The 12,075-nt window shown below is 36.0% G+C and overlaps 1 protein-coding gene across 3 annotated transcripts in view; it reads right to left on the bottom strand.

The window, feature by feature from the left end:
- The window catches only part of EEA1 (early endosome antigen 1), a 74,062-nt gene that overhangs the window by 24,519 nt on the left and 37,468 nt on the right, over positions 1–12,075 (bottom strand). For all 3 annotated transcript variants that reach the window (XM_064655461.1, XM_064655462.1, XM_064655463.1), the window contains 7 exons: positions 11,005–11,343; positions 6,608–6,757; positions 5,478–5,597; positions 5,044–5,247; positions 4,256–4,456; positions 2,800–2,913; positions 1,396–1,551 (listed from right to left, as the gene is read on the bottom strand). In XM_064655461.1, coding sequence (XP_064511531.1) covers positions 1,396–1,551; positions 2,800–2,913; positions 4,256–4,456; positions 5,044–5,247; positions 5,478–5,597; positions 6,608–6,757; positions 11,005–11,343 — 1,284 coding nt within the window. The remainder of the gene's footprint in view (positions 1–1,395; positions 1,552–2,799; positions 2,914–4,255; positions 4,457–5,043; positions 5,248–5,477; positions 5,598–6,607; positions 6,758–11,004; positions 11,344–12,075) is intronic.

Below are 12,075 nucleotides of genomic sequence, written 5' to 3'. Positions count from 1 at the left end.
ATTTTTCCCAAAAGTTCTTGTTCACTCATGTGGAGTATAAAGAACAGAGGAGCCTTCAGCAAATGGGCACTGCTTAGACTCTTCAACGCACTGGCTGTTTTACAGGGACTTCTGCTTGAACACAGTGGCCATAAAACAAAATGGTCAAGTTTCTCCAAGAAAATTCCTGAGGGCTTTTTGCTTTCTATTTCTTTCCTACTTTTTTAAATCCCACACATTCAACTGGAATAATCTCAAAGAATGGTGATGATGCCAAGAATTTACATAGAATGCATTCCTGTTGACAGCATCAAAAACCCTGCTCAGTTTCACACTTCAGCTACCAGAAACCTAATAAAATCATATGCAAGCAAGCTCTGTATTCCTCCCAAGCATTTTTGTCTCTTGGCTACTTGTGAAACTTTAGCAAAAGAATGAAAAATAAAAACACAAATGAAAGTAGGCAGAAAAAAACCCCAGTATTCAAAAGGAGAAATAGATGCACAAAATAATTTTGCTGATAATGAAATGCATGACAGCTTTATTTTTTAATAGCATTGGATTTGAAATTTCCTATGGGAAAAACAATCTTCATTCTCTTCTACAGAGCTCATAAGCTAGGAAAAACACACAACTCAGTCTTGAGCATAAAGACCACTAATCTCCCTCAGAACAGACAGACAACACTGAAAAACCAGTTCTGCGTTGCTCCCAAGATCCCTGTATCATATGCTTTTATGTGTTGTGAATTTTGACTACCAAGAATTTTTAACAAATATTGAACAAAGGTCAAAGCCCAAATTTTAAAGCTCTCAAGCATTAGGACTAATCCATATCCTTAACTGAAAATACTAGTATATCAAAACACCAAACGGTTCTGCAAAAGAAAAACTGATTTCAGAGCTAAGTGCAAAACTCCAGATCAAGTTAGAGATAAAATAGTGATAAATAAATCTTGCTAAAGAGCCTCTGTAGAAGATAATGAAAGGCTTTAGAGATAAATTAAACCAGATAGGTGGTGTTAGGTTGGGCTAACCAGTGTGACACATATTCCCTGCTACCACTTGTGAAGTGTATTAGTTTGAACTTGAAGACTCTAATTCTGGGACATATTCATATTCCCTCACATAAAAATTTCCAGGTAGCACAGAGGTTGATAGAAGCACACACATAGAAGGAAATGACAGGATAGTGGCAATGTCCTAGGCCTATCTTCTTAGTGTGATATGCTAGCATGGAAGAAGAGGAGAACAGGATTAAATGGTGAATCAGGAAACATTCGTGAGAAAGAAAACCTAAAATTTTGACATAATATTGATATAATCCTTCCCCATAATGTGAGCACAGTTTTTGTCATATGCTACCAAACAGCAGAGATCAGCTTCTATAAGCTCAGATACTGTGTTCAATACAAACCTTAAGCTGTCCCTCTAGCTCTTCAGTTTTCTGTTCTAAATAAAGGCATTTTTCTTTGTACTCTTTAAGACTGGCTTCCAGCTGAGTACAGTATTCCTGCTTGTCATTCAGCTTAGCTGTAACCTGATCCAACTGAACGCTGACCTTATTTAACTCCTGAGTAAAATAAAAATACAAGGGTTGTAAGTTTTGAAATAACTTCAGAAAATTATTAACATCATATATGCTTTAAATGATCTAGTGTGTTCAAATTAAAAAGGAAAATAATCTTTTTTATTCTGAGGGGCAGGAAACTGAGAGAGGAAACAAACACATGCACAAATTCCCTTCGTTACACTGAAAAAAATTCTTTTAAAGCTTCAATATTCCTCTCAAACTTTACAGGCTGTGGGCTAAATGTTAATAAAGGTGTTTCTAATTGTAAATGGAAGAGGAACCGTAGGTAATAAAGGTACTAGATCCTAAAATTAGTACAACAGTAACTAGAAAATAACATTACAAAACCTTAGATAAAATTTTTGCTGTCTTTGTTTGTCATGAAATCAAGCACCACAGAAGAGGAAAGCCAATAACATGGAAATGGTCAGTTCTCCACATACCAGAGATGATTTCAAAACATTTTGTTCAACACAAAACAAATAATTTCTGCAAGAGACATGGATACATTCACCTAGTAACCACTATGATGACAGCTACATGCCCTCCAACCAAGCTGATGTATTTAGTTATTAATTAATTATTTAATGGCTGTAAAAGGTTGTCTTCTGTTTACAGCAATTAATTACATTGCCATGCTAAAAAATGATGCTATATTAGCATCTGCTCATATTTCCATGGAGATCACAGAACACTGATTCTAACAATGCAAATATTTGATTTAACAGCTGGTGGAATGCTTCACTAGGATTACCACACATTAAAACACGTAATTTTAACAACAGCCTTTTGAGCTTTTGTGTCAGTTGGCAGACAGATAATTATTTCTGAATACCTGCATCTGATTGGGAATTTATCTGAGTCAGCAGCAAGAGTTAAGAGTTTTCAGTTGTATTCAGTGCATTCTACAATCTTCATATCATACACATGAGAACTGAATAATACCTCAATAATACTTACGGACAGCTTAAGTTCTGAACCCTAATCCTATATCAAGGAGTGGACTCCCAAGTAAATTCTTTGCACAGCAAAATATATCTGGTCTGGATTACAGCAAAAAGAACTGAATGTATAGCATGTGGTTAAAATATCCTAAATGATCATTTCCAAATGCATATTCACATGTCCAAATGCATATTCACATGTCCAAATGCATATTCACATGTTTATTTAGTTTGCAAACAGACTATTCTTAAGTTTTTAAGCAGTTTTTTAGGTAACATAGAAACTTTATATGTTGCTTATAACCTGTTGCTTATCTTGCAGTGCATGCTGAGCTGTGTCCAGATGGTTCTGGAGATCCGCTCTTTGAGCAGCTTTTGATGCTTCTGCTGAAAGTAGCAATTCAGTCTTTGCTTTTACCTGAAAGACAAACTGTATTTCACTAAAACACCTTTTTTACCATAGCTCATTGTAATTTTTTTACAGTCATCAGTAAGTTTAATAATAAAATCAGCAGTTTTCATGTGTTAAGTGTTAAAAAAAAGGAAGAAAGATTTTAGAAATTTCGATAAGTATCAGGATTTTAAGTCACAGTGAGTTCTTACTTTGAGCCAAAAAAAAACAGACAAAGAAAAAAAAGAACAAAACAAAACACAGCAGTTCCACTTACGTACAATTGTAGGAAAATATTTTTACCACTAACAAGGAACAATGTGATTTACGTACTGTATTCACACCTATGCATACCTTGATAACCTCCAACTACATGCACATTTAAGGCCCCCCAGAAGTTTTAAAAGGAAAAAGAATAAATAACAACTAAAATGTGCTTCCATGTGCATAGTATCTTTTTCTGTTCCTGCCTGCCTGTTAGGGAGCAACCTTTCTCTTTTCAAAACATCAGCAAACAAAATTTAGAAGGTGGGTATCAATGGTGTTGGTGCAGTGTGGCAACATTCAGGGTCACCTGCAATTGTGTTTTACTGTTTTTCTCCCTAATATAAATGCTACATCTCTGAAGACTGTAAGAAAGCTCACACTGCCTTAAAAAGAGTTGCAATGGTCCACAGATAATTCAGTTCTAGCTCTAATGTGAATGTAATGAAAAAACAATTCAGATAGTGTACTGAAGCCCATCAAAACATCACAAAGCTTCATCAGAAGTTTCTAGGTCTGTTCAGAAACTGAGTAACACTGTAGTGTATCAATCCAACAACAACACTAGCTGCTCCAGGTGTACTGATGCAAGAACTTCTGATCAAATCTTATTTATCCTTTAAATAGCTGAACATAATTAGCAGCTTGTAGCTTAAACAGCATTTAGTAGTAGAAGAGTCGATGTTGAGTCCATAACAGGGAGTTTCCTTATCTAGTAAATTAAATTGGCAACAAGGTGGCCCACAATTTTTGTTTTGTTTTTTACAAAAGACATCAGCACAGGAAATTTTAGGCAACCCCAAGATCTCAGTGACTTGACAGATTTTTTACTTTGGTGCACAGAATCCAGGACTGGTAAGAGCAGGGTTTTGAGCAGCCAAACATTACAAATACAAGTGATGCTTGAGGAAAGATTTTTCAACGCAACTATGAAATTTTACGATTCCACTTTCATTTTCCTTCAATTTTATCTACCTTATTCTACTTCATTTATCTCTTAGTAGAAAAATGCAATTTTTCCCAAATGGCTTTGTACATTCTCTGGAGAGAATACAGATATCACAACCAGGATTTTACATCACCAGAAAATAGAGAGTTCCATTACCTGCACATCAAGTTGTGACACTTTCTCTCTACTTTCATTTAGCTGACTGGTTAGTTCACTGATGTTTGTTTCCAGGGAAAGCACACGATCTTGAGCAGCTCTTAGGTGCGCCTTTTGTTCCTGCACTTGTTCATGCAAATTCTCTTGGGCTTGTTTATGACTTTCCGATTGATTCTTCAGCTTCTCTGTCAGCTGAGTTACCTGCAGTGAAAAAAAATGTGAGAAGGCTGGAACAGTACGTCCAAAGAAGTAAAAAATTAATTTTAGTGTGTCTTATTATGGCTCTGGAGACTCAATGCTATCACATTTCTTTTCCTGAACTATTACAGTAAAGCTATATTAGAGTTTAAATAGGTTATCAGCTGAAATTAGAAGCAAAAGGGAATTGTCAATTTGGCCTTACTGCAACAGAAACAAGATACTAAGGAGACAATAGATGCAGGCTAAACTGAATTTTGGTGTTGAACACAGGAATTAAACCCCTTTTTTAAAATAAGTGAAACAAACGTATATGTGTATATATATATCCAACAACTTTTGTATATGCATAGCATATTACTAGCATATGTACACAGTAAACATCTAGGAATTCCCTTCCCTATGTTGATAGCAAGGAAGTCATTAAAACACAAGTCCTGTGAAATTTACAGTAAGATCTTTAAAGTAAGTATAAAAGAAACAGAACAGTATAGAAAAGATCAGTGTCATATCTGATGACATAGGAAAAAAAAGGAAACAAGACTCAATAATGAGAATGAAAGAAAAGAAACAGATCTTGAAGTTCTTACCTGTATTTGCAATGCATGGTTTTTCTCTTGTAGCTGGTTAAGAACTGCAGTTTCTCCTTCACCAGCTTGAATTTTTGCATATAAGTCCTCTCTTTCCTTTTCTAGCAGAGAGATGTTTTCCTTGCTTTTTTGAAGCAAAGCCTCAAGATTTTGAATTTTTTGGTCCTTATCTCCAATTTGTCGTAGTACTTGCTCCAGATCATTCTAGAAAATCACGTAATAACCTCCTTAATTATAAGGATCTTAAAAGTTAGCTCTAATGCATAAAATGTTGGTTAAATTTATTAAACACTTTCTGTATGTTCTGTTCTAAATTTATAAGTTAAATTATTGAAACTAGCTTAATTCATGCCAATCACTTTTAAAGAGAAAAAGTATTTAGAATAATGAAATCCTGAAATACACTTTCACATGAGGATACATAATTATGTTACCTGGGCTTCTCGTAGTTTTGCTGTTGTATTTTGCTGAAGCGTCTGCTGTTCCTGGTGCTGTTGTTTTGCCTTATCTAATTGATGTTGCAATTCTGTGGAATTTGCTGCTTTTTCCTTTAGCTGAAAAAAAAACAAAACCAAATACCAAACCAACCAGACTAATGAGTGGAAAAAGCACCATTCAGTATGCCAGTATTACTCAATGTTCATTCTAATTCTAGAAGATTTTAATGTAAACATGGATATTTGAAAATTTGTATAAAAGTAATCTGTAATGCTAGTTAATCAAAATCTAATCAAAGTGCTCATTACTATTAATAGGTGAGATTCTGTATCACAAGCGAGAACTATAAAACAACTATCAGATGTAATTTAGCTCCCATAAAATCTAAAACATAAGAAATTTTTAGTATGTTTTTTCCAATAGTTGTTAAGACGTAACGTGACTGATAATATAGATACCTGTAAAACAACATTATTATTACTATCATTGACAGTTTTAGTAGCAACTTCAGTTTAGCAGTCTCTCCACTTCTACACTAGTCAAGGCTTTGCAAATTAGCAACAAAAAAGCTATAAAGCTTTGAAAACATACCATTCAGATATTTGGCCAATCCCCATACAGCCAGCAGAAAATCAGCAACATATACAAGATACTCATTAAAACAAATAAAAATTAATAAAACAAGTATTTTCTGCCCATCCACTCCACACAGATTATTAACTATCAATGACCTCCAGTGCCATGTTCAGTTTTTTTCATGTAGGGCTTTATCACACAAAAATATGTACACACAGTGCTACCCATAGGGGTTAGGGTTATGTGCATCTAAGTATTTTTTTCACAACATCCGTAGACAAAGCTCAGGAGTTAGGGTGCACAACTTTTGTTCTTTTGTTAAGCACCATGAACACAAATGCATCTGATGAGCATTTAGCCTTACAAAAATCTGTAAAGACAAGCAGCATTTAAACATATTTTGATAATTTTACCACAAGACTTTGACAGATTTAGTCAAATGAAATTCCCACAAGGACAAACTTTATAAACTGCAACATCACCACAACTGTGTGTACAGACATACTACCAGAACCAGAACAAACTATAGAATCTGCATAAAAACCCCTACCTGCTCTTCAGCACGAGAAAGTTTTAATTGTAGATCAGCCACCTGCTGCTCTTTGTCCATCATTTTCTCACTGGACAGCTGCCTCTGCTCCTTGAGTCGCCCATGCGCTTCTCCTAACTGGCGCTCTGTTTCCAGAAGTTTACTGTGCAACTGCAAAAAAGAGTCATTCACTTTTCCAATCATTCTTTAGACAACACTGATGTATTTTAGACTCATTCTGTGCAATTTTTACCAAAGTCTTCATAACCCAGAGTAAAACAAGAGCTCCTGAAGTCATGTATGAACTTCATACACCTCAGATACACAAATGTTAAGAAACAGTATCAGCTGCACAAGCATGAACAAATACTAAGAGAAGCGGGTTGGAAGGACCCAGAAACATCCTCATTTATCTACAGAAGCCCTTCAAAAGGAGTTACAGAGATTTAACAGAAACACAAAGAGGGCCATCCTTCAAAGGCATAAGGACTATCATGTAAAATAGTGATGCTTAGAGCCATCTCAGCTTATCCAGCTCACACACTCACTCTTGTAGATTCAGTGGCTGAAGCACCATGCCTTTACTTGCTCCACTGCCTCCCACAATACACTCTTCTGCTAGAACAGTAAGAGTCTAATTTTTAGCTTGACCTGGCTACATCAATGGCATTCATTCTCTGCAGAGAAGAGATACACAAACCCTCACTGTAGTGTATATAGTAACTGATGGCTTACAGTACAGTAAATTCCAGCAGCAAAAAGTAGAAGGATGTGCTCTTCCAGCTGCACATAAACCTGTCTTGTGATTTTTTCAGTCATCAAAAAGCAGTACTGCAGCATCTTCAAAGTGCAAGGATGACCTTTTACAATTCACTGTTCTAAAAAGCTCTCTTCATAAAATCAGCTTATTCTACTTTAAACTGCCACTATAGGTCCTCAGTTACCTCCTGCCTATTTCTACACGAACGCATTCATGGACACACAAATGGCCTTTTAACTCAATTCAAAACCAGAGAATGGATCAGACCCTGCAGCACAGCAAGAACTTTCCACAGGTATCAGTATGAACGAAGCTGGCTTCCCCTATGAATTTAGGTCTAAGCCCCTCAAACCGTTCACCTTCTCCAGGTCCTCCTTTCAATATCCCTACATCTTCCTCATGCTTTCCTCAAATCCCTAGTAATATCGAAGCAAAAGGCAGCCCAATTTTACTGATCACTGCAAGCAACCACTTTCTGACCAGCTGACTGCCTAAAAGAGCAGAAAAAGGAACAGTGGTTGTGGTACCATTGTATCTTCCACCCACGCATTAAGGGGGGTGAAGCATGAACATAAGCCTCTCTCCTGCTGCCCATTTCCACAAGAATTTAACACTGAAGGACCTAATGCTGAAGTCCTTTGGGTCATCTGTCAAAATTTGGCTCAAGTTATCAAATAATGCAAAAGTTAAAGGGTATGGAGACAGGGAAATAAATGTGTCCATGACTTATTTTCGTAGAAAATTAAGCTAAATTATTTATCTGCCCACAACCACAAAAATGTGAGTGAAAAGCTGTTTGACATGTGGGCAAGATGCTGATTGTTAACTATGACTGCACAGTAAAGAAAGATGTAGGAGAAAAAGGAGGACAGGGTAAGAAAAGGGATCATAATCTCTCCTCCAGTAATCAATAACATTTGTCTTTTTTTGCAGGAATCACTAAATTATAAATACTTCCTACTCACTAAAAATACAAACAAGAGCTGGAGGTAAAAAAAATCTGTTGAAGAAAGGGTGCAACACAATAACTATTGTAACTATTCATGGCTATGTTAATACCAGGAGAAAATACTTGGAAAGGCGGAAATCAGTAAGCAATATTTTACACAAGTTACTTTTATTATAGTCATGGTTAAGTATTTCTGAAGAACTTTAAGATTAAGTAAACAGAATCATAAAATCCAGGATTAACCCATGCTACAGAATGCGAAAAATCATGAACAAAATACTTAGACTTTAAAAGATACAATCAATTAGATTCAAATTTTCTCAACAACAGTATTTAATAACAATAAGCATTTCTTCAAGACTGAAGGAGTCCATACTTTCTTGTGTTACCCTCTTCCTATTGTTGTGCTGGAATCAACACTAACACTGAAGTTTCCTTCCATTGCAAAGATCACTTCCTCCATGTCACCCAGATTTTAAAATATACAAACTTAACCAGACATGCACCTGTGCAAACGAATTTTGAGAAGACGACAAAGATTCTCTGAAAATGTGGTTTGACTAAACAACTATACATATACCTCCATAAGCAGAATTCACTGTGTCAATGTAAGCTATTGGACTACGTGCATAAAAAGATAATTCCGCTGAAGTACTAAGTGAACAAATATGAGAAATTTTGTCTTTTCATTACAATAGTAATTGAACTCTTCTTTGGAGGAAGAGAGAGGAAGAGATGTTTCTGCTTGGCTTTTATTTTATACCACGTACAAAGGGCTTTTTGTCCTCCACTGTTCTTTCACTATATAATTCTAAAACACATCCTGAGGTCCAGCAGCTTGTTCTTGCTTAAGACTGTCTTCCTTCCCAATGGTACCACCAGAGGATGTGTCATGTCTCCATATCCTTTCATAGCAATTCATTCAGCAATGTTTTACTCACCTTCCTCCTCCTTGATTTTGCCACCCCAAAAATTCTTCCTGAAAACACCCTCTCAGGCTGAAGCCAGATTTCAGCTCAGCTTCTTAGCTATGTTTCTTAAGTGTCATACATGTTGCCTAGGCAGACTGAGCCAGTTTTACCAAGTGCAGATTCCTAACAGATAACTAATATGATTATCTCCCCTTGCCCTGACAGAAGACTGATGGGAGAAGGATAGTCACTCTGGGGATGTAATATACACATAAACAAAGTTTTGCTAAGTCACAGTTCTTCCAAGATAAACTATACACACAGAGCTTGCACCTTAATATATTTCAACTTGACAAAGGGTTGAAAATTAATAATATTCTCTTTAAAATAAATAAGCTTTAGGAAGATTAAAATGAAGTACGTCATACTAACAAAAATGATATTACTTCTTCCATCTTAGGACTGGACAGGATTTCCCCAGTCTAACACATTACTCCCCAAAAAAGATAAACTAGATTAAACAGAATTCAATTGGCCTCAAGTTTCTCTATGCTCAATGATATATCAAAGTGTTGCTTCTATAAGTCATTGGACCAAGTAGAACAACAGGTTCTGCTTGTGGGGATGTATGCTCTGAGTGCTCTCACAGCTATCAGCAACATAAAGTGAAGTTGTTTGTGGAGACACACTAAGGAAGCATTATTAAGACTTCACATTACCCTAGCTTTTCACACTATATTCACTATTCAATCTTAAAGCAAATCAAGCACTGTTCAGTTCCAATCAGTCTAGTAAAAAAGACTCACTTTTCTCAAACTTCCTATAGAGTAGTAAATTACTACTAGAAATGAAACTGTTACTGTACCCGAATTTTATTTTCTCATAACCTTAATTCATTATTGCTTCAGTTACCCTTCTCAACCAGAATAACTAACCTTGCTGCCTTCTTAGAATTTGTCTGTTACCGTATTTGTCATGCAAACTCAGTATCCTGGGTTGCCCTCCCTCTCATCTGACAATACTTCATTTATTTCAGGGAATGCACCAACCAAAAAAGACGAGCGGAAAAGCTGTAGTATGAAAGAAGAGTTCATTTAACACTCTAAGACAAGAAGAGTGAACAAAAAACCCTGTCTCAGAAGAGCTAAAGCCTTCTTCCATTAATGCAAAAAAACCAAGTCAAATCAAAACATGAGAAATAAGCTACAAAGTTTATGCTCATTCAACCTTAAAATCTTTAAAATCAAAATCATATAGTTTTAAGAAGAGTTCCAGATAGAACAGAATTAGTAAGATATTTCCCTCTCAGGGGAATTATAATACAGACAGACAAAAATGACATTAGCCTTCCCAGACAAAAAAGTGCTGAAAGGTGATTATAACTGTGGATCTTGCTGAGTTTGACTATGACACAGGGGCTACAACTATCCTCATTTTCCTCCTGAGAAGAATCTGGACCTCCTAAAAAGATTCAGACACAATATCAAACAAATACCGAAGAATTTCTGCACTCTTATCACAGCCTCTTCTTTTTGCCTGTTCTTTCCTTTACTTCTCTAAAGGGAAGAGGCAATTGTATTTCATTTTCTGCAATGTTAAAAAGAACATTTTATATTTATTAAAATACCAGCTAGCTTTATATTTATTCAAATACAAGTACTGGTTAATTACTCTCCTTAAACTAAGGAAGTGCAAATGCGTGTGCTTAAGAAAAATGTATGTTGTTTAAAAAAACCCTGATGGGATGGCTTAAGGAATCATTCGAATAGGATGGTCTAGAAGGTTTAGGGAACATTACCTGACTGAGCTCACTTTGGAGTTGCAGGCCATGCTGCTCTTTTTCCTCCCTCTGCTGCTGGAGCTGTTTACATTCTGCCTTGAGATGTTGGTACTTTGTCTCTACTTCGGACAACTCTTCTTTAAGTTTTTGGCTTGCTTCCCCCTTCTCACCTAGCTCTGCCTGTAATCTCTGTACCGAGGCTTCAGATGCAGACAGCTTTGCCTGAAGCTGTTGGCAGTCAAGGTCCTTTTGGTGAAAACTTGCCTGCACGTTTTTCTTACTCACAGATACTTCATTGTGTTTTTCTTCTAGCTGGGTGTAGTCCTGTTCTTTCTTCAGCAGCTTCTCAGTCAGACTCTATGAAGAGAAGAGAGTTACACAGCAATTCAAGTACAATTCTGCTTGCAGCTATTCAGTGCACTATTCAGATTTCTTTTTAAGTGTTGATGCTGAACAGTGAAGAACTTGCTCAAAAAAATTATTAAATAAAATATTGACCTCTATCTTGTATTACACAAGTTATTTCTGGAGTCCACACAGCACACAGTTTCAACTGGAAATAGTGATTTTCATACTCTCACGTAAATTCACTTCCTCTAACTGAGAACACCACTCTAACTATTTCTGTATCCTGAAGATTAATTTGCTTTCCCTGAATGTTCAAATTAAGGTTATTACAACTGGATTTTCTTGGGTAAAAGCTGAAATAGTACACACAACTTTTTTAAAGGCTGGTGTTCTTCTTGCAGTTTCAGTGACTACTATATTCTCCAGTTCCCCTTCAATTAAAATACAGAAAAATAAAGAACAATTCTAGCATGTCAGCCTGAAAAAAATGCAAACACTGAGGTCAGTCTTATGTATCAATACTTTGAACAGTTCTCCAGCTTTGGAATAACACTGTTCCAAAGATAAAACAGTTAGTGCTGCAATTCTAGCTGTGCTGGGCATCTTAAAAGCATACTTCTGCACAGTATACAGGCACAAACTCTGTTTTGCCAGAAAAAAAAAAGTGCAAAATATTTAAGTAAGTGAAACAGTTTTGTTCCTTACATATTTCAAGAAATTGTAATGATATTGGTTGTTATA

This window comes from Pseudopipra pipra, chromosome 5 (genome assembly GCF_036250125.1).
Source record: "Pseudopipra pipra isolate bDixPip1 chromosome 5, bDixPip1.hap1, whole genome shotgun sequence".
Classification (NCBI taxonomy): Eukaryota; Metazoa; Chordata; class Aves; order Passeriformes; family Pipridae; genus Pseudopipra; species Pseudopipra pipra.
Note: the sequence above shows the minus strand (reverse complement) of the source record. Positions and strands in the feature narration are given on the sequence as shown.